This window comes from Neoarius graeffei, chromosome 1 (assembly GCF_027579695.1).
Source record: "Neoarius graeffei isolate fNeoGra1 chromosome 1, fNeoGra1.pri, whole genome shotgun sequence".
Taxonomy (NCBI): domain Eukaryota; kingdom Metazoa; phylum Chordata; class Actinopteri; order Siluriformes; family Ariidae; genus Neoarius; species Neoarius graeffei.
The window spans coordinates 31825486-31849206 of record NC_083569.1 but is presented as its reverse complement, the minus strand read 5'-3'; the positions used below and the strand labels follow the sequence as shown (position 1 = coordinate 31849206).

Below are 23721 nucleotides of genomic sequence, written 5' to 3'. Positions count from 1 at the left end.
AAGTCTCGTGGATAATAGTTTATGCGCATGCGTCCTTACTTCTTCTATTGTTCTGGTGTCTCCGAAGGGACTGTCTTACAGCACCCCTAGAGGTGTGGCATGTGTATTGCATCGTTTTCAGCAAGCGTTGCGTTGCCATATGGACCTGATATTTTACTGATCGTTGCCCATTTGGACGCGATATATTTTTAAATAACATCTCGTTGCCGTTGTTGTGTGGATGTAGCCTCAATCTGCTCAAAGGAAGGTCAGTTTTATAGCTTCTCTAAAGAGCTCAACTGTTTTCAGCTGTGCTAACATGATTGTACAAGGGTTTTCTAATCATCCATTAGCCTTCTGAGGCAATGAGCAAACACATTGTACCATTAGAACACTGGAGTGAGAGTTGCTGGAAATGGGCCTCTATACACCTATGGAGATATTGCACCAAAAACCAGACATTTGCAGCTAGAATAGTCATTTACCACATTAGCAATGTATAGAGTGGATTTCTGATTAGTTTAAAGTGATCTTCATTGAAAAGAACAGTGCTTTTCTTTCAAAAATAAGGACATTTCAAAGTGACCCCAAACTTTTGAACGGTAGTGTAGATCAGGTAAAAACGTCACTGAATTCCCCCAAGTAGCACAACTGCTTTCGGCTGCATGTCATATGTAAGTGCACCAAAACGTTTTCATATCATGCATGAAGGCTACCAGTCCAGCAGCTTTAGAATTGATACTGATATGTTTAACAAAACATAAGGCATATTAAATGTAAAATTTAAAATGATGCTGGTTCAGAATCATTTAATCCACTCCCCTTTCTGAATTGTTGGAGCTGATGCCCATCCCCATAGCTAGTATGAATCTTTGTTTCAGTACATTTTATTTCCTAACGCGACGCGTCCTAACCACGTGTCGGTCTGTTTACAGACCGCTCGGCAGCCAGTTTGGAAAAGTCACGTGAGGTCATGTGTGGGTCAGAGGTTACAACCGTGGAGCCACCACAAACATGGCGGATTGAACAAAGACTCCTAAATTGAGACCAAAAAAGATGATTTTAAAGGGCATATTCTGGACCAATTTTTTTTTTTTTTTTATATGAAAGTATGTCCCTTTACACACTCAGTGCTCGTACAGGTCCTTAAAGTCCATAAAAGTCCTAAAAAATGAATTTGTAAAATTAAGTACTTAATTATCCATAAAATTGATGAAAATCTGTTAGTCAGTAAAAGTCCTTAAAAATCAGGGTTTTTTTTCATCTCCCTTCTAATAACACATTTTTAATTTCCGAAAACGCTGTTCCCGCTGCCCCGATTCACGCAAACGACCCTGTTTCACAGGCGAACTGCACTAGCGGTCAGGGGCTGAACAAAGTGTATAGTGGCGACCCCTGGTGTCTGCTTTTGAGAATAGCCCGGAACCACGTGGCGCTGTTCGGGATCAGTCCCGAACAGGGTCACGTGACTACTTCGTATCAGCTCGGTTGCCCACCATTGATGCGTATTAATGGAAACATGGATTAACAAAACATACGACTTTCAATCTGTCTATAACATGTATAGAAACATGCAGACTCATTAGAAAATGTATTCCATAACATAAGAATAGCAAGGGGGGGTTTCTGGGCCACCCTGTGTCAATTTAATACTTTTAGTTTCAATTGTTCCTGAACAAAATGAAAATCTTGTGAAATAAATTTTACTCTAAATGGAATGTTCTTTATATTTTTTATTTTTAGCCACTAACCATTTCCTCACCCACCGTTGAGGTTTTCTTAAAATCGTTTTAAATATCAGGAATTGCTGCACTTGTTGCAAGATTTGGTCAAGAAAAGTCCTTTAAGAGTCATAAAGAAAACAAGTAGACGAAATGTGGGAAAACAAGCAAGTGATTGTTACAGTAGGCAATTTCACACCAGTGATATTCAGTTTTGGTCATTGGGTCCTTAAAAAAATGAAAATTGGTCCTTAAAAGTCATTAAAAAAAGAAGCCTGAAAAACTGTGGGAACCCTGACTCATCCAGAAGGGTAATTTTGCACAAGGCCATCTGTCTACAGTAAAAAAAGAAAAAAAAAACACATCTGGAAAAATCCCAAGGGAGTCTGGAGCCAGATTCGTGACGTCACCTGCGGAAGCGCCAGCAGGCTGCGCGAGCTTTGCACGGTTTCAGTGCACAGCCTGTGTAGACCAAGCGCTCCCATTTCTCTCATCGTCCGGTCTTTTGGGAAGCGATGAGTACTAATCCCATCAAGATTGGTGTTGCTACACCCTCCTACGATACATCTGTTAACCATTTTAATAATTACACGATAACGTTGAAGAAATGTGCAGAAAACCACCAGGTCGTTTTCTCAAACAAACCAGCGCTGACGTAGGATTCAGAGGGAGGCGTCCCGTACGCGACGTCACCAAAATCAATGTTTGCCAGGAAATCCAAATGGCAAGTTTTTTCAGAGGCGGACCAATTCACCTCAAATGGCTTGATTTCAACTGAATTTTTCTGGTATTGCGCAAGGTAAAAAATTGCAGAGAATGCAGAATGTTACAGACATTTGACCAAAGTTTAATATAAAATAGGAGAATTACATTGATCTCGCTCCTGAATTTACCCGTGATATGCACTTTTTAAAGACGTATTTGACATTGTCAGAGGCAAAATGTGCCAGAAAAGAGGGGGCCATGCCAGACAAGCTGAGTAAATATTGCTGGCTGGATTTTCCGATGGAGTGCTCGCTTCTGTGTCAGAGGCCGCCAGTTCTGCCGTGTTTGTTGCAACCTCGCTCATTATAATGAGGATAAACTTCAGCCGTTTTTGGACCCAAATGTACACATTAGCGTGCGGTGTTTTTCCAGCTCATTCTCCTGCCACAGAGTACCGTTCATCTTTTTAATACATCGACCTGCGTCGCGTTAAACGGTGAACAATGCGGGCTACTGAACTAAAAATTGTATTAGCCTCCACATGGCTCACGATCAACAAAATAACCAAAATAAATGGATGTGAGCCATGAACTCCTTTTGACTTTTTAGAGAGCAGGACGAAGTTATAGTATAATCTGTTTTTACTGAAACGTCTTTCAATATGTGGAAATTTTACTAACTGCTGTGTTGATGCTCTGGCGCAATGGATAATGTTCGCTGCCAAGGTTGACGTTTGTTAAGGGGTGTTCACACGGCAACTTTTACTCCGGTGTAGCACCGGGGCTGCCCCGGTAGAGCGTTCACACGGTACAAAGTTATCCCGGTGTAGCCCCTGAAAGCTGCTTAAACCGGTGCAAATCTAACCCTGCTCGGGAGGTGGTTTAAGAAATTTACTCCGGAGTAAATGCTAGTTTGCAGGGCAGCACCGATATAAAATGGGACGTCTGAACGCTACAGGGGTCGACTCGCTACGCGTGAGGAGAGTTGATTACATATGGGCATTGCATAAATTTGCATCCTGGTATTTTGCGCTTCCAAAATGGCGAACATCAACAACAACAGAACTGCGTGTCTTCCAGTGTTGCCAGATTGGGCGGTTTTAAGTGCATTTTGGCAGATTTGAACATATTTTGCGCTGGAAAACATCAGCAGTATCTGGCAACACTGGTGTCTTCATCCACGTTGTTTTCCCGGTGCTTGGTGATGCCATGACAACCGGGAAAAGGAAGTACATTTTCACGCATGCGCATATTTCATTTCCACATTATTACTATCGTATAGCACGGTCGCAAAAACTGCCGTGTGAACGCTAGTGGGGCTGCACCGGTGCTAACACGCTTCTCTCTAGTAAGCAGGTTTGTGACGTGTGAATGCTCCACAAAATTTACACCGGTGTAAGATGTATCGCAACAAAATACAGCGGTGCAGCATCGATGCAAATATGTGCCGTGTGAACACCCCTTTAGCTCACCGGCCATCACACGGCGTCTGTCAACAATTCACAAAAACTGCTGCTACTCCCTGAGTTTTCAATGGATTTTGATTCTGATTTTGTTTGGAAGATCTAATTAATCAGTCTGCACAAAAGTTTAGTGATTTCCCCCCCCCATTAACGAGTTGCTAATTAGGTCAGTTAACAAACTTTCAGGAAAATTGCTACTCGTCCCTTGATTTTCAATGGATTTTGATTCTGATTTTGTTTGGAAGATTGAATTATTCTCATGAACAACTCGGCTAATTATAAACGAGTCTGGTTTCTCATGGTACGGCTGCGTGAGCTACTGCGTTGCTGACGCTCTGGTTAATGGTACGCAGCTTTGTATGTGCATTTGTGCCTTTTTTTTTTTTTCCCCTCTCTCCTCCCTTGTCCTTAAGCTCACTACTCGTGTTTGCTTAGGCGGTTCAGATGTTTAGTCAGTGTGGTAACAGTATACCAACAGCCTCATTTTTCTTCTTGGCTTTAATTACAGCGACTGATTCTCCAGAAAGCCTTCAGCTCTCAGCAGCTCGTCCACATAACAGTTATTAACCTGTTTGAGCTGCACCACCTCCGAGACTTCAGCAATGAGACTGACGACCAAAATTACAGCTCCGATGAGCAGATCTGCTGGGTTCAGCTACTTGGCCTTTTCAGTAAGTACCCTCAGCATCCCTCTCCTTATCTGTGTTGGACTGATGTGTGCATTTAATATGCTGCTTTATCTTAAGTTTGGTTTCATTAGCAAATATTCTTGGGCTCAAGAATATGAAATATGGGATTTTTTTTTTTCTGGTTAATTATTATTCATAAACAACTGTTAGGTTAATTACACTGTACTTGCACTACAGTATTTTATTTAGATTTAAAATCGGGCCAGGTTCTTATAGTGCCATGTCTGACTTTTTGGCCGAATCCCATTTCACCCCTTGGACCAACCCCTTGGCCCTTCCCCTCCATTTTGCGCGTTCACGTGAAGGGGTAGGGGTATCCCAATCCCAGTTAACGCAGAGGGGTAGGGGAAGGGGTAGGGCTTCTGTACCCCTCCAAACGGAGATTTTCCTGGAGCTGACTCCGAACGAAGGGGTTTGAGTGATTTCCCACAATGCCATGCGGATTTCAGCGAGATTTCATGCGGATTTCAGAAAGATGGCGGTTCCCGCGGCGAAAGATTGTCATAAATGTATTTTCTCCATTATTTACGTGTTTTAAGTTGTTATCCAGAGGAAACACGCCGCTTGATTCGCTTTCGAGCTGAGAATGAGCAGCGATTTCTGAAATCCAAGCTGCTGCTAAAAAGCTTTGGGAGTGAGTATTGTTTTCGGTTGCTTGACTGCGTACGTTTTGTTCTGTTATTCTCGCTTTTATTGTTTACATGAGTGTTCTGACACCTCATTCTGTCGGATGTGGTGCACGAAGCGCCAAAGATATCCCATTCAGTGGTGTTAGTTAACAAATCACACCCTGCCAGCAGAGATTTCTGGTTCTGGCTCTGACTGTAGCGGCTGGTCGCAGCCAATGACGCATTTGGTCGCGGTTTGGTAACGTAAACGCTGACGGAGGTACGCGATGACGTATGCGATCGTTGAAGGGCTATCCCAATACGTAGGGGTTGAATTTCAAGCCCTATCCCTTGTAGCTCAGTTTCAAGGGGAAGGGCCAAGGGGGAGGGGTAGGGTAGAAATTAGAATTGGGATTGGGCCTTTATAATTATTTGACCTATAATTATATGACCTATTACAGTACATACTCTTTACCTTAAAGTGCCATTCCACCATTGGATGTATTCTTTGGCATAAAATACAATATATTTTATGACAACATGACTAGACAGAGAAATCTTTTAGCTTCAAAATGATATATCAAACATAATTTTTTGACAACGACAAGTATATTAATTTTGCAACCCAAGTCACCTACCCTTTTAATTTCCGCGCGGTAGTGAAACGTGATGTCATCGGCAGGTTCCCCTTCTTGTGTACCACGTGTCGGTCTATTTTTAGACCAGGAAACCCCCAAAGTGAGAGAGTCATTTCTCCTCGTATATGGGGGCCAAAAAAATTGCGAAAAATTGAGTTAATCTTTCAGTTAGCTAGATTTATTGGTATTAGCTAGATTTATTGGTATTATTTTTATCGCGTTCTATCCGCCATTGCTGATAATATGTGCCACGTCACGTGGTACACAAGAAGGGGAACCTGCCGATGACATCACGCGCGGAAATTAAAAGGGTAGGTGACTTTGGTTGCAAAATTAATATACTTGTCGTTGTCAAAAAATTGTTTGATATATCATTTTGAAGCTAAAAGATTTCTCTATCTATTGATACCATTTATATATGTTGTCAAAATATATTGTATTTTATGCCAAAGTATACATCTAATGGTGGAATGGCACTTTAAGCAAGATTATAGCCATCAGATTAACGGATTACTGAAACTGCCGTTGCCTTATATTGCAGCAGAGATGCCTACTAGTACAGATTGGCCGTATTTTGTACGGAAAAGTTACGTAAATACGATGTTACGGCAAACAGTGTTATTCTGTACGGAATTATTATAAAGTCTTAAATTCCAGTGAGTTGTTTTTAAATGTCCAAGCGACTTTTTCAATCCATGCGCGATTCACGGCTAGGCTATTTATTTTTACGACAACCACACATGCTGTGTGTGACATGCGCAGATTCCGCACATTTGTTCGCGCTATTTTCGATACGGTAGAACGGCCGTGCATTACACCCAGTCAAAAGGGTAATGGATACGCGCACTGCAAACCGTGTAGAACTGACATTAACATCACTGATGGTGGTCGCGATGACTGCACGTGGCATGTCAACTACAAAAAAAACATGGAGTATGCTGAAATGGCGAGTCAGGCGGAAAGTAAATCTGGGGGTATCCAGCAGTTTTTTACGAAATCTGTGGATGAAAAGACACGGAACGTGATGCGTGCTGAAGCGGTGATGGTTGACCTGTGCTTGGAGTTGAACTTGCCGATTAGTGCCATGAAATGTGAGTTAAACTTATTCAGTTTCTTTTTACATGTCTGATTTTTATTCACTGAAATATCAAACACTGGCTGTACTTCTTTAATTCAAAGTCTTTTCAGTGTTGCAAGTACAAATGTACATGTAGTATGATCAAAAACAGAATTTTATGATTAGTGCTGTTGGGATTGTGGCAAAAAATTGATCATTCCACTGTTTTAAATACAATTATAAATGTCATTTTATTCAATGTCTCTTCTGAAGCATTATGCTGAAGTATTTATATATTGGGACATTAAGATAACAATGTCGGACTCTCTCTGGCATGAAATAAGAATTTTTTTTAATTTTATTAGAATCCATAAACAGGTAGAACATTTTGCCAGGCAATATAATATAATACTTTTGAGGAGTTACATTCAATACCAATGAATCGTAGTCAACCGTAATGTCTGCAAACAGGGAACACTATTGTATTTATAAAAATGTGATATATTGTATGCTGGAGAAATTTGTTGAGTGGAAATTCAGTTGAGATGGCTGCTCGCGTTTTGTTTATTCAATTCACACAAAACAGTTCTTTTTAATAATTTAAATGTTAAACATATTGGTATATATACACTTGTGTTCAAAATAATAGCAGTCCAACACGACTAACCAGATCAATCACTGTTTTTGGTGGAAATTATATTACTACATGGCAAATAATTTACCAGTAGGTGTAGTAGAGTCATAGAAAACCAACAGACCCAACATTCATGATATGCATGCTCCTGAGTCTGTGTAATCAAATAATTAAGTGAAAGGGACGTGTTCAAAATAATAGCAGTGTGGAGTTTAATTAGTGAGGTCATTCATTCTGTGAAAAAACAGATGTCAGTCAGGTGGCCCTAATTTAAGGATGAAGCCAGCACATGTTGTACATCCATTTCTCTCTGAAAACCTGAGAAACATGGGTCATTCCAGACATTGTTCAGAAGAACAGCGTGCTTTGATTAAAATGTTGATTGGAGAGGTAAAACGTATACTGTAAAGAAGTGCAGAAAATGATGGGCTGCTCAGCTAAAATGATCTCCAGTGCTTTAAAATGGACAGCAAAGCCAGAGAGACGTGGAAGAAAACAGAAGACTACCATTCGAATGGATCGAAGAATAGCCAGAATGGCAAAGACTCAGCCAATGATCAGCTCCAGGGTGATCAAAGACGGTCTGAAGTTACCTGCGAGTACTGTGACAATTAGAAGATGCCTGTGTGAAGCTAATCTATCGGCAAGAAGCTCCCGCAAAGTTCCACTGTTTAAAAAAAAGACGTGCTGAAGAGGATACAGTTTGCCAAAGAACACATCGACTGGCCTAAAGAGAAATGGAAAAACATTTTGTGGACTGATGAAAGTAAAATTGTTCTTTTTGGGTCCAAGGGCCGCAGACAGTTTGTCAGACGACCCCCAAACACTGAATTCAAGCCACAGTACACTCTGAAGACAGTGAAGCATGGTGGTGTAAGCATCATGATATGGGGATGTTTCTCTTACTGTGGTGTCGGGCCCATTTATCGCATACCAGGGATCATGGATCAGTTTGCATATATCAAAATACTTGAAGAGCTCATGTTGCCTTATGCTGAAGAGGAAATGCCCTTGAAATGGGTGTTTCAACAAGACAACGACCCCAAACACACCAGTAAGCGAGCAGCATCAGGGTTCAAGACCAACAAAATGAAAGTTATGGAGTGGCCAGCCCAATCCCCGGACCTTAATCCGATAGAAAACTTGTGGGGTGACATCAAAAATGCTGTTTCTGAGGCAAAACCAAGAAATGCAGAGGAATTGTGGAATGTTGTCAAATCATCCTGGGCTGGAATACCTGTTCACAGGTGCCAGAAGTTCTCAGAAACCGTGGTTATACAACTAAATATTAGTTTAGTGATTCACAGGAATACTAAATCCTTAAGATTTTTTTCAGTTTATGCAGTAAATATTTGGAGTTTGTAATGAAAAATGCAGACACTGCTATTTTTTTTGAACAGCCCAATGTTCATTTTTCTTCATTTTCTGTAAAGTAATTAAAATATTGATACATTTTTCTTCATGTTTTGATGTAGAATATAATGTGCAGTGTTCCCAATGCATGGAAATAAAAACTATAAGGATTTTGAGCTTTACTCACGTTTTTAAACACACTATTATTTTGAACACAACTGTACCTCTTTATAATGGAAATGCGCATAAATTTAATGTTACTGAAAGTCATTCCAAAATACTGAAAAATGTTTTCAAGAATACCGAAATTCAGAATTTGGGGTAGGCATCTCTGTTGCAGATTGCAACAGTTTTTAAATCCTTCAAGGATTAAAAAAGCACGCATTTTATTTTTACTGTGCTGTATAAACAAACTGGCGCCTAAAACTTCTTGTTGACTGCGTTCTAATGCAAGTGCCTTCTCCTCCAGCATCTTTCCTGGGTGTGATGTGTAGCCGAGCCTTACTGAACAAGAACCAGGAGGAGATCATGGGAGAGTGCCCCCTGCCAGCTATCAAGGTGTCCCTGGATTGGCTGAGGCTGCGTCCTGGCGTGTTTATTGAGAGCGCTGTTGACCAGAGACAATAGTATGAGATTTCCTTTCCATTTCCTTTTTAGTTCTAGTATGTTTTCACCGAGCAGCACAGCTCATCATGACCGTTTGTATCTGGGATTGTTTGAAAGTGTTGCCTTCCTATTACCTGTGAAAGTAAGTAATACTTGGCGTGTCGGTCACTACAAGCCTTGCACTGCAGTATTATTGTGGGCAGAGTGTTCAGCCAGACACTGTCATCAGGATATCTGAGCCACTCCATTTGACCAATTGATGGTCTACACTATTTCTAGTTCCACCCATATGTACTGGATCATCTTGCACTGCCTGTGTGTGGGGGGGGGGTAAAAATTCTGGGAATCGTAGGGCGTGTGTCGTTGTGGAGTGTTATGGATAATTTTCAGAGCCACACCACTGGTGGAAAAGTGCTGTTAAGATACGACACAGGCTGCATTCGACATGGGCCTGATTGGATGATGTCTCAAATTAACGTGCTCTGCAGTGTTCTTAACGTGCGCTTTTAAAGTGGCGCACCACCACGTTATAATTCTGGCCCGCCACGCTTCCCTTGGCAAAACTAGATAGAAGTCTACGCCAACGGCGTCGATGGGGATGCCTCCGCCCGGTAGACTACACGCCTTAAGTTGTGATCTGGGGATGGACATTTGACCTCACAGTAATCTTGACCTGGTGAAATTACTTGCATCAGCCTTGGAGATAGTGTTGACAAGGTTTTCGGACAGACATTTGACCTCACAGTGACCTTGACCTTAGACCTTTTGATCTCAAAATCTAATCAGTTCATGTTTGTCCCAAAGCGCACAAATGGTGAAATTCCTTTCATTAGCCTTTGAGATATCGCGTTCACAAAGTTTCGGGACGGATGCACAGATGGACAGACAACCTGAAAACATAATGCCTCCTGCACCTTACGGTGGCGGAGGCATAAAAATAAAACATAACTTCATCAGTACATACCAAATAAATCGTATTTGCTTTATTATAATTTTGTAACTATTTAACACACAGAAGACCATTAAACGAATGCGTACGGGGCTACCTGAAGTGGCCACGCGATTGCAATAGAAAACCTTCCGACTGGCTGCATACAGATTGTGACCCAGAGCTCTGCAGATCGAGGTCTATCCCTGCGTTACACTAGTCTGGTTAACACCAGACCATATCACAAGTGAAATATGGTCTGGAATCCACCTATTGAATTTGTCGTAGGGGAGGTGTGGTTTACGATTGTCAACGGCCGTTTATTGGACGTTGCGAATGTCTATCATTTGGCGTATACGTAGCCCATGGCCAATCATGGCAGTTGTGCCCGGTGACGTAGTTAGAGCGACGAAGAGGCGAAGAAAGACTGAAATGCCAAATGCTGTTCTTTTTTTTTAAAACAAACTTTCGCTCTAAACTATTCAGAACAGTGTCTAAAGCTTGATCGAAAGTTTGGTTCGTATCGCTCGCCGCCATGTTAAATGTGATCCGTAAACAGTCCCAAATAAACTACAAGCTTCCGTTTGTCGAGTAGTACGCGTCACCGTCTTTCCACCCCTCCCCACTCTCTGATTGGCTCCCTAACTCAGGCGAGCCTTTAGACCATAGTTTCCATGCTGTCTTTTCAGATCGGAACGATTGTGCAAAGCAGCATGGGATTTCCCAGGCTAGCGTTACACTACACCGCACCACATTACACTATACAGGTCGTCGTTGACTTATGACTGCGTTTGGTTATGACTGACCAGTTGTAAACCGATCTGGTTGTAAGTCGGCCTATGTTAAATGACCGTAAGTATATTGTGATGTGTAATGATATTGTAATCATCTTAAAGTCTTATTTTATCAACATTTTCTTCTTTCATTACCTTGGCTCAGTATTTGGTTTAAGTCAAACACTGCATACTACACTGCGTACAGTACAATTCGTTTAATATGTGCAAAACAAATATGAAATACAGGTGTGAAAAATAGGAAACATTTTAGTTTGAAACATAGCAAAATACAAATGTAAAACATAGCAAAATACAAAACTTAGTGACCGCTGACATCACTGGTGCTTGGCTGTGGGTCGTCTATGTCATCAGCTGTTGCAGCGCTCGGGCTGGCGGGAGGTTTTGCTCGTTTCATAAACCAGGAGCTGGGGCGGAAACTGTATGACGGAGTGCACGAGAGAGACTGCGCGTGTGCCTGGAGCTGGGGCGGAAACTGTCGTACGCTTAGCTGGGAAACACTTGCCAGTCATAACCAAATGGTCGTGAAGTTGATCGGTTGTAAGTTGCATAGGTCGTAAGTCGACGACTACCTGTACTGACACATAGTAACGCTGGAAGCTGCAGCTAGCCAGCAGCTAAATAACTTTGCAGGTGTTTGTAGTGTTATTGTGCAACGGTTACGCTCCTCTATCGTCTTTTCTGACTGTACACAGTTACAGTAATATAACAGCGCGCGCACACATTAGTTAAGTTCAGGCCTTTTATTTCACGTGTCTGTGATTGTGTAGGCGAGAGCTGCATTTTCCCGTTGCTTCACTGTGGTGGTTTACTGCAGGACTTCCGGGTTCCTGGGCCGAAGGACCCGAGCTACGGAGGCCAGGGTGGCTTTGTAGTGCCAGTCTCGGGCACGCGCACCAGCTCGTGCGTGGATTGGAGTGCTTTCACCCAATTGATCTGTGTATTGTAAAAAAAAAAAAGTATGCATTTATTGTAATTGGGTATTTTGTTTATGCATGGAAGTTCATTTATTTTTCTCACACACAAAAAATTAATTCAGGGATGCGCATCAGCCTCAACTGAAATGTCAAATGAGTCTCACATTGACAATAAAGATATGTACAGTAAGAATGTGTTGTAAATTTTTAGCATTTCCTATCCATTTATTGGCCAGTTTCACTGTCAAAAAAAAAAAGCCCAGAGTCCGTCAGCCAGACGGCCTCCAAACCCCTGCTGCCACCTTTTTATTTTTGAAAAGTGGAGAACCCTGGCTCTGCTTGCATTTCTTGCTGTGTTCATGAATTTTGAAATGGTTATTGGTGTTTGGCAGGACAACAAGTTTGATTATGTGTCTCATCTTGATTTATGATGCATGCATCATCTTCACACAGCATTTGGCCATGGCTGGTGTCCTTACTTAACAGCTTCCAGCCCAAGGAGGAGGATGTGTCAAATTCATCAGGTAACGTGTGGATCCATTTAGTGGTGCAGTATCGTGTCTCTTGTTGCTGAGTCATGTATAATGGCAAGTATTTCTGAAATTGTCTGCTTCTGTTACAGCTACTCCACTTCCAGAAGAGTTTGAGCTCCAAGGGTTTTTGGCTTTGAGGCCTGCGTTAAGGTACAGTAACTTGACCTTTTTATTACATTTATTTATCATAATCCGACGCCGTTGCACTCTTGAACTGAAATCAAGGAACCTTCTGAGAGCTTGAAGTAGAGATCTGTACAGGACTGATTAAGTCCCACATCTGCCTAATAAAAGCTATAGTACGTGTTCCTCAAATTAATTTACTCCATGCTAGATTGTTCAAAAAGTGCAGATGTGGCAGATAAGACAGAGTGAAGTTGCTGCTCCTCCTCTCTTATTGCATGGATGCAAACGGCGCGCCTTTTGGCGGATGCCGCCTTTTTCACGGCTGTCTGGAGGACTTGTGTGAATCGCGCAGATCTGATGATTTTTTTTTTTAGGGGGGCGTTGGAGTGTCCGATTATAATTTCATCAAAGTAAATTCTGTATTAAAATGACTAAACAAGCAAATGCCGTTAGTCCATGAAACATAGGAAGTATAAGTATGAGAAGAAAACAGTAAATCAGAAAGCTGCGCACGTAAAGCCAATTGGCTGCGCGCCATTATCTGCTGCTGGCTGCACTTCACTGCACGCGCAAGGATTTCCATCAGTCCAACATAAGTTACGTAATTGGCTTTACGTGCGCATCTTTCTGATTCAAGGCCTCTGCATGCTCTTGCGACAAGGCTTTCGCAGATAGCTTTTCGCAGACAGTTGTAATTTATCGTTGAGCGGGGAGTAACAGGCGTGCGCGATGTTATTCACCGCCACAACGCAAGGGGGCGCGAAGTCGCGAAATCGCTAGGAGTAGTTGGTGGGTGTGGTTAGTGGAGTGTTTATCCTCCGGTTACTTATAATGACTAGAACTGGAGTCGTATAGATGTACGTACTTCCTCACTTCCTCGATCAACCGCTGTTCGTGCTGCTCCATCTTCGCTCGTGTTTTTAAAAATGCCGGTCGTGAAAACAAAACAAACCGGGAAAGTAGGGGAGCGGAAGTGCGTGTACAGCGGATGTAGAGTGGACCAATCAGAGCCCTCTTGTCTACGACACTGTCTGCGAGGCTGTCTGCAGTGGTCACAATTTTTGGGAGGTGCGCGCAGAGCGTCTGCGAGGGGGGGGGGGCTTCGCAGACGCCATCTGCGAGGACTGGGTTGTCAGCATAAATTGGCCTTTACTGTTTTCTTCTCATACTTCCTATGTTTCATGGACTGTAACGGCATTTGCTTATTTAGTAATTTTAATACACAATTTACTTTGATGAAATTATAATCAGACACTCCAAAGCCACCCCCCCACCCCCCCAATGCCTCGGTCACAACCGGCTGTACATGCTCCTACGGCCGGTCTACGTGCAAGAAACGCATGGAGGGCGCACGTGTGACGTGCTGATTTTCGAGCCGTAGACTGGCAGCAAACCGGCCGCAGAGGTTTTTTGTCATGTCAAACTCACTCTACAGGCGCTTATGTTTTTGTCAGGTTGCAAGACAAACTTACGGCCAACGTGCGTCTTTCTCCACGAACAAAAAAAATGCAGCGATTTGGGGAAACGCCAAAAATCGCACGGCCAAAAAAATCGTACGTCTGGTTGTGACCTAGGCTTAAAAAAAAAAAACCTCATCGGATCTGCGCGATTCACACAAGTCCCCCAGACAGCCGTGAAAAAGGCGGCATCCGCCAAAAGGCGCGCCGTTTGCATCCATGTTATTGGGCTCCTTCTGGCTGCTTGTCTGTCTGTTCTCACCACATGCCGTATTGGTTGGCCCTGCTCTGCAAGTTATGCTGTGTCCGGCCAGACCTCTACTTTGATTGTCTGTCTGTCTTTTGGTTCTGTGACCTATTTGATTATCCAGGTTGCTAGACTTTTCCAAAGGGCACCAGGGCATTGCAGTTGGCAAAGACAGTTTCATAGTTCATGGCCGTCATCAGAGACTCATCAGTTTGGGCAAGTGGATGGCAGACAACCACCCTGGGTGAGTGATGTACATTTTTACTTTGCTATTCTTCGACCATGTCTGACTACCTATCTGTAACACATTTTTCCGAACTGATTTAACGTTCACTTTGCTTTGTCTGTACAGCCTAATCCAGTGTCGCATCAGTGACGGCTTACTTCTCTTCTTCACCGACATCCCTGAGCTGGCGGTGGAGGAGCCACAGGAGAAAGAGCCTTGTGTGTTGCAGGAATCATTGAACGGTGAGCAGAATCCTAATGACGGCTCTTCCGGCCTCAAATCAGTCCTTTCCATGGGGAAGAGCCAGAGCAGCGGTCTGGACAACAGTGAGAGGCCTGTAGTCACCTTCAAGGAGAACATCAAACCTCGCGAACAAAGCCGCGAGCAGAGCCGTAACCAGCAACACAGGGATGGGGGGAAGGAGCGAGCCAGCTTCAGCAAGGGCAACGGAATGCTGTTGAAAAATGAGCAGAAGAAGGATGGCAAGAGGAAGAGTGAGGTTAAAAAGAACAGTCACGAGAAAGCGTCTGATGCAGGGAAACAGGTGAAGGGGAAACTCTCTCTTCTGATATTCATATGCATTTCTTCTTTCAGCCTGTGTGACCTCTCGTACTCTTCTGGTTCCGTAAAGGTAAAAACTCAAGCGGAAATGAGGAAGACTCCAGTCTCCGAGGCGAGGAAGACTCCAGTCACACAGACGCAGACGACATGCTCTTCCCAGTTCATCCCCATACATCACCCAGGAGCATTTCCTCCTCTCCCCAGCAGGCCAGGTACTAACACACACTTCTTCTGTAACAATGTCCAGAAGCCAAAATGAACTTGAAATGGCTTTATAGACATTTTATGGATGTTTTTTTTATTTATTATTTTTTTTTACCCTAGTGGAGACGTTTATCATTTCCTCACCAGGTTTTCCTCCGCCAGCATACGTGATCCCACCCCCTGTGGCATTTTCTATGAACCCTGGCTTCACCTTCCCAACTGGTGTATCTGTCCCCACCTCCTTCCTGCAGCCTGCCTCCCATCCTCAGTCTCCCAACCAGGTGCAGTCTGGAAAGCCCTCACACATTCCCTACAGCCAGCAGAGGCCCTCTGGCCCTGGGTCCCTCACTCAGGGCCCTCCTCAAACTCAAGCTCAGCCCCAGCAACCACAGTCAGCTCCTCCACAGCCTTCTAAACAAGCACTGCAGCAGAGTGTGCAGCTTCAGGTGCAGCAGCAGCAACAGTCACCCACCAAGCAGAACTCTCAGCTGGGCAAGAGTCCACCTCACCACACTGGCATGCAGCAGGTACCCAAGTCACCTGTATACTACTTCTGTTAATAACGGTCAATAATAAACTCACCAGCTTTATTTCCATCCTGGCTAAAATTCCATATTGGTTTCAAATCCTTCTCATTGCCAGCGACCCTAGGTTTGTCACGTAGTACGATGTAATAGATACGGAAGCCGAGAGAGGCCCTTCATATAATCCTTTTTTTTTTATTCACCTTGTTATCCCGAGATAACGACATAATTAATTCAGGATCTCGAGAAAACAACACTAATTTGAGATCTCGAGAAAACAAAACCGTTATTTCGAGATCTCGAGTAAACAGCTGAGAAATGGTTCATTCAGGTGCGCCAAGAGACTTGTGATATGCTGACTTTGGGGCTATTTCTCATTCTGTAGAGACTAGGGTTGGGCGGTATTACGGTAAGAAGGTATCCCGAGGTATCCAAAAGTACCAACGGTATCGGTCTCATTACCGTCATTTAAAAAAAAAAAATCTAAATAAATATGGAGTACATGAGGTCATAATATAAAATAATAAATTGAAGATCATCCCGAATAACTGTGTGATCGTATTTTCACTAATTCTATCAATTTCCTAAAGAAGTTCTCATCGCGTGCAGGGTTGTTTGTCGTTACCATGGCAACCCTGCGTGACATTTGGAGTCTGACAGAAAGCTTCGCAAGAGACTGAGACCGGGGGTGTCATGGCTCAGATGGCTAAGGCACCGTACCATAAATCCGGGGACCCGGGTTCGATTCCGACCCGAGGTTATTTCCCGATCCCGTCCCCCCCCGCTCATTTCCTGTCTCTCTATACTGTCCTATCTAAAAAAAAAAAAAAAAAAAAGAGACTGAGACCGCGGTTGAAAGATGGCAAGTCAAGATAATGAGTTAGTGGCAAAAAAAAATACAACATCGGCAGTGTGGCAGTATTTTGGTTTCAAACCAAACGAAAAATCTAATATGTCCCCTAAGGCACACCATAGCCTGGGGTACTCCACTTCCACGAGATCTCTCCAATGAGTTGTGTTTTGAGTAGGTTACATGAGTAACAACAAGGTAAAATAATATAACGTATGACATTTGGGATGTGGGTAATAAACGTTTGAAATATCATCTACTGAAGAAACGGAAGAAAACATCGTAGCGTAAACTGTTAGGTTTCTGGTGGGAATTAGCAATGCGCTTGCTATCTTTGTTGGGTGTGTTAAACCGTATGGATTTAAGTGGAATAATTGTAAGGAGTTATGTGATCAAGACAGCGTTTTAAGCAAGGTAAGGCCATTTGATTATTAATTTCCCCGCCATGGCATGACGTGGGCCCATATGATTTTGCCTTGTGCAGCTATCACGCATTTGAATTAGGTTCGCCTCATTTGCGCTGAAGAATATGGTTTATCGCGCAGTCTAAACGGACTTGGGTGTTGGTTGATTCTTTTTCTTTTTTTTATTTCCCATGCTTGAAAGGGTATGATCCTGCTCATCGTGTACTTTTTTTTTGATGGAGCAGGTGAAATAGTGCTGCAAATGGCATTTCAACGCAGACATGTGTAAACGACAGTTGAATGCTATTTTCAAGATGAAGGAAGAGTTGCGTGATGCTTTGAAATCTCTCTTAATCCATTCATCAATGCACAAAATTCGCTTTGCTGCTTAATCCATACCACAATGCACACAATTCGCTATGCTGCTTTTAAATAGTACATTTGAGGCATAGGCGCACCTCCGCAGAAGACTGGCCCGGCTTCGTCTCTACCGACGGAGATACAGTGATCCAGCTGAGATCATGAAATAATTGTTTTGTTTTCTCGAGATCTCGAAATAACGGTTTTGTTTTCTCGAGATCTCAAATTAGTTGTGGCGTTTTCTCGATCCTGAATTAATCATGTCGTTATCTCGGGATAACAAGGTGAATAAAAAAAAAAAGATTATATGAAGGGCCTCTCGTGGCTTCCGTAGATATACAATGGTCTCAGGGTATTTTTCTGAATACGTGTAAATGTGGACAGTATCAGCCTGCTGGCAGTATTTAACGATCTAAGAATGACGCTGTCGTCTTTACCGTGTTTCCTTACACAGCCATACATGCCTGTATCTGAGCAGGCTGGCCAAATGTGGAACCAACACCAGGTCCCACCCTCGATGTCAAAGATGCCCATGTCTGTCAAACCGCCATTCTTCATGCCTGCGCAGGACCACATGAAGCTCTTTGAGCACTCCATTCCCCCTGCCGTGTCCATGCAGCCTCCCCAGCCGAGTATAGACAAGAAGATGAATTTCCAAGAAGTGAAGATGCAGGATTTTTACTGGGAACCACCATACCGTATGACTGAGAACAGGGGCAGCATGGCAGACAGGTTGGGAAAACACCAGCCTGGAGTCTTTTGCCCAGAACAGGAGAACACACCGAGAGTGCCACCTTATGAGGTTTGCTAAACCTGTCCGTTTGATTTTTAATTTGTCCTGTTTTGTTTGGTATTTTGGGTATGGGATATTTCTCTCATCACCTGCCTTAACTGACAATACTGCTTAAATATGTTTTGCCATGCTTTCCTTTTTAACATTTTAATTTTAAATGGATAAAAGTAAAATGTACATGGTGGTATTCACACGGTAATATTTCTGTATTTTACTGCTTTGGTTTATTTAGCTTTTATTCTAATTAACTTCTCTCTTAAAACGCTACTTTTTGATAATTTTACCAAACCGATGAAACACTTTCAAACTTGGCAGTTATAATGTTTTAGTCTTTCAATAAAACCTGTGTAAATTTTCAATTTTGCGCACGCCTTTTCGAAGGCGAGTTTTCATGATCACCATTTCAGCCGTTGCATTTTGTTGAACTCTGTCGACTGAGGGAGGTGACGTCATGCACTCGACCAAAACACAAGTCATACGTAATGCTTGTGTGTGTGAGTGAAGGACGCAATTTTAAATATTTGCTGGCCTGAACATTCCCCCCCACCCCCGGTTGGGGGGCCCTTTTGTAATGTAAAGGATTCCTCCAAGCCGTTGTGTCGTGCAAGACTGTAGCAACTCAGCCGATCTAGAGGCAGGGGTTTCGAGCCATAACTCGCCACTATTCAGTCCCCCCAGGATTCCGCGGGCCTTTTTTGTGATTGTTGTGGGCTAAAATGTCTGTTTCGGGGGGGGGTTTTCCAAAAAATTGCGATGAAAGTCGCGGTGTTTTTTAGGTTTTTGTTGCGATTACATTGCGGGAGGAAGTGAAAGTTGCGAGAAATTGTTACGATTTTCTCTTTGTGATCAAAATTGAGTGATTATGTTAAATATTAAGTTATTGCTGAAAAAACTATTGATTAAAAAAAACAAAGACACTGAGAAATAGTCCTATAAACAACTTTACCAGGACTACAAAAATGCAGAAAAATAGGCTTTACTTATCCAAACGCACCTGCTGGTTCAGAAGTTAAAGTGCAGAGAACCTCACAGCACAACATGAAGTTACCTTAAAATATAATATAAATGCCTCAGCTTTCATCTAAGAAAAAACACTATTAATACTAGTACTGTGTGCAGGCAGTCTCTCCTGAAGACTAAATTAAACAATAATTATAAACTAATAAAATAAATGGCTCAGGCTTCATAGAAGAAAAACAATTTGAACAGAATCTCACAGTATGATGCTGAAGCTGCCTAAACAATGGAAAATAAAATACCATTTTGGCAAAAATGTTGGCATCCATTAATTTCTTGTATTAAGTAAAAAAATAATGTAAAGTGCACACAGTCCTTCACTGTAAACGTAACAGAATTTAAGCCTATATAAACACTGACTCGCACGTGCTGCTTCTCTTGAACGGAAACACGGAAGTAAGGCGGAAGGTAGTTTGTCGACGTCACCTCAAGACGATGCCAACGATTGGTCAAATTTGCGGGAAAGTTGCGGTGATTGGATATAATTGCGACACCGTCCTGAATTCGCGGGGATTGGTTGAATTTGCGTTGAAGTTGCAAATCGCAACATCGCGAAATCCTGGAGGGTCTGACTATCGGGTATTGTATTAATGAGGCGGATGAACGGAGGTAATCGCAGATGGTGTTTATTTAAAAACATGCAGGCAGATAGAGCCAAGTTGTCAGGTAGACTCTGAGTAGACAAATGAGCAGTGGTCAGGCGAGGCACAGACAAGAGGGAGAATCAGATAAACTAAACAAAGTCAGAACCAGAACAGCAGTACGGAATACAAACGACTTGGTAGTAATGAACACTTGAACAGAACGCATACTTCTCAAAGTCCTGTGTGTTGTTTTGAGTCCTTATATCTGTGCATTGTGATTGACGCATAGATATTAAAAAGACACCTGTTGTGTCTTTTATTAGTTCTCGTTAGCCTGAGAGCAACACGAAGGGCACCTAGCGTGGATGCATACAGATGTGACGGCCATTAAACGGGAAAGATTGCATAAAGTGGTAAAGAAGGTGCTTTGGGGTTTGTCCAGTACATTTTGACAGCTCCTGCTTTACAAGATGTCAAAGGATCTCAAAGAATACTTGTTTCTGGAGCCATACCAGCGATTTTGAAAACTGAAGTGTCTGTTGGTGCCAGAGAGCGGCGGAAGGCAAAATGTCAAAATCACGTGTTCTATTGTAGTCGATTTTGTCCAGACGACCTGAAATCATAATTCTAACCCCGCTCCGAAGGGGGGGGGTTATACTGGTTTACCTTTGTCCGAAACACCCTTTTTCTCAGCAATCACAAATTATAGCCACTGTTACGTACTGGTAATTATTTAAGCTTTTCGTAGAAATAGGAAAATCACAGCTTAGTAACAGAAAGAATTTGGTAACCAACAGATATATAACAAAACAGTAGGTAATATTTGCAAAATAATATATTGAACAAATTTACAAAAAACTATATATATATATATATATATATATATATATATATATATATATATATATATATATATATATATAATATGAATATGAGTGATTCCACGCTTATGGGGACATGAACTTATTTTTAAAAATTCACCTAAAACCATTTCTTTTTTTTACCATCAGGTCACAAAACATGTAATCTTTAATGAATGATATGTTAAAAGATAACTTGAATTTTCTGAGATGTAATAAAAACATATTTATATGCCAAAGTCAAGCCTATGAGTTCCAAAATGATGTCTGTTACATTACTTTTGTTACGATTGTCCATCTCGCGTCTGTTACAAATTAATTACAATCTAGCTATATACCATGTTAATCTTATTGAAAGAATGTGTATGTTTATTCTACTACACACGTTTATTAATTATATTTGCTAAAACATCACCTTCCTATGTTTCAAAAAGTAATTCTACATTGTTAAAATTGAGAATCTATATGTCCACAACACTTCTGTTACGTTCTGACTTTGGCATATAAATATGTTTTTATTACATCTCAGAAAATTAAAGTTATCTTTTAACATATCATTCATTAAAGATTACATGTTTTGTGACCTGATGGTAAAAAAAGAAATGGTTTTAGGTGAATTTTTAAAAATAAGTTCATGTCCCCATTTCAGTACCCATAAGCGTGGAATCATATATATATATATAACACAAAGTTAACTATAGCAATATCTTCAATTTACAATATATACAAATATTTACTAGTATGACGTCAACAGGCCTGGTGAGTGTTATGTCCTTAGCTGCCTGACTCGAGTCAGTTGGTGAGTCCAGAGAGATGATGACAAGGTGAATCCATGATGTAATCCAGAGGGATTATTCCTGACATGTATCCGGGTGTGTAACTCCTACAGCAGATTGCGTAATCGCGAACTGCGTGTTGCATCAGCTCCTAAAAATGGTCACCGGCCATGCGCGCGAGCTACAGGAACAAGAGATGAGTAGCGGCAGCGCAAGACTGCAGATCAACTTGATAAAGCCGTGTATTCCGAAGGCGTCTGGCTGAAATTAATTCGCGTTTGCTTGCTCGCGAGACCACGATGTAGAAGAAGGAGGAGGAGACGCCAAAATGGCGCATGCAGTCCGTGTCCCAACCGGAAACCAGTCTCAAAACTGGAAACCAGTCTCTTTCCTCACTCTACTACAACTGGCCCCCTGGTGTTTAACTCTATCACATCTAATAAATACTAAACAAAACAACTATACATACACAGATTACACACTGCAAATAATATGAAATTGTCCGTTTATAATAAAAATATAGGTAACAGCCACTTGGCACCAAACTTTAGCTTGGGGTTCTATTCCGTGTAGACCGTTTTCAGGTCTGTCGCACATCGACTTCCTGTTTACCAACTGAATGTATTTCTGAAACACAGCATGGATTTTGAGGCTATTTCAAGAAGCAAAATGCTATTTCAAAATGACCGTTTACCAGGATGCTATTTGAAATCCCTGGGGAGAGACACTGCTCTTTACGTACGTACTTTATTTCAGGGTTAATTATTTGTCGAAGTCAACATTCATAATCGGTGTCCTGTTCCTTTGATTGCTTGCGTTCTGATATAAGCGAGAGTGGGGGGGGATACGTAAGTGAGCAGTAGCTCACAGTTGATCTTGATTTTAAAACGTTTATTTTTTTACCTTAAAGATGGTCAGGGAAGTGGTCACTGTAACGACCAAAACCTCTTGTTTTGAGGCAGTGGCCGCCCTGTATGCTTCGCCATCCTCCTCGGTTGCATGAGGTTCTAAACTTTTGTTGAATGGGAGTCCAGCATTAAAACCACTGTTTTTAAACTCTGCCATCTGAAGGGGATTCACATTTAAAGTTATCTGAGCAATCAAAAGAAAAACGTAAATGTCACTTTCACTGGAAGACATCGCGAGACTTCGCTATATTTGTTGTGTAGCTTGAGAAGGAGGTTGAGTGTATGGGCATCACGGTTCAGCCTTATGACAGGCGTACATAATGCAAAATAAACGTGGCAGACCGTGAATTACCAAATATTAATCCAGATTTCTCGTGGCCTATAGTAGCAGTCTCAAAAATTTTAAATGAAATGTATTTTCCAAGATTGTTTTTCTTGGAGTTGGGAGAAATCTTTTTTTTTTTTTTTTTTTTTTTGTAGTAAAATCTCACCAAAGTAGTACTTTTTTTTAAATTAGTCTGTTTTCTGACCCTTTTTTTTTTTTTTCCCCCCAGTTTAAGCAGTCACACTTTTTTACTGAGTAGTGACACAGCTGCCTTTCTACTCTATGGGTGCAAAGTGAAATCATACTGGTCACTGAAAATCCATGTCGTTCGTAGATTTATACTACAGTGTGTCCCAAAAACCTTCATGCATGGTGAAAATTACCACTTTTTATCAAGATGTAACTATTTACGAAACCTCCTTTACATAATTCATGGGTGCAAGTTTTCCGGCATGTGCCGGAAGCTCCGTTTTTTTTTGTTTGTTTTTTTCGGTTCTGAAAAAGTTATTTTTCCAAATCGTGTAAATCCATTGAGATTTTCGGGGGGGGGTATAGGGGTGTCCCTCTCGCTGTCTCGCTCTCAGCGTATTACCGGGTTACCGCGGTACAGTCTCTGCACGAGACACATCTTTTCATCTCGTCTTTGCCACAAACCTCATTCAATTTATACGCCGCTCACCAACGAGCGGTCCTGACTAGCCCGTTGTTTCACGGTGTTCTACATGTGTGATATCATGTTTCACGCACGTAGCACGTTGTTCGACCAAACCAACACATTTTAAACACATCAGCATTTAAATTAGTAGTTGCTAGATGTTTTGAAATATCAAGCCTTGTACTTGAAACATTATTTCAGATGAATTGATAATGTATTA

At 41.9% G+C, this 23721-nt stretch overlaps 1 protein-coding gene across 6 annotated transcripts in view; it reads left to right on the top strand.

The window, feature by feature from the left end:
* The window catches only part of smg7 (SMG7 nonsense mediated mRNA decay factor), a 113759-nt gene that overhangs the window by 70558 nt on the left and 19480 nt on the right, over positions 1–23721 (top strand). For 3 of the 6 annotated variants that reach the window (XM_060930967.1, XM_060930960.1, XM_060930934.1), the window contains 8 exons: positions 4376–4538; positions 9316–9472; positions 12545–12615; positions 12714–12774; positions 14579–14698; positions 14807–15453; positions 15593–15972; positions 18038–18385. In XM_060930967.1, the coding sequence (XP_060786950.1) occupies positions 4376–4538; positions 9316–9472; positions 12545–12615; positions 12714–12774; positions 14579–14698; positions 14807–15453; positions 15593–15972; positions 18038–18385 (1947 nt within the window). Of the gene's footprint in view, positions 1–4375; positions 4539–9315; positions 9473–12544; positions 12616–12713; positions 12775–14578; positions 14699–14806; positions 15454–15565; positions 15973–18037; positions 18386–23721 lie in introns of all 6 variants that reach the window. The other 3 variants (XM_060930976.1, XM_060930952.1, XM_060930941.1) reach the window with 2 other exon arrangements.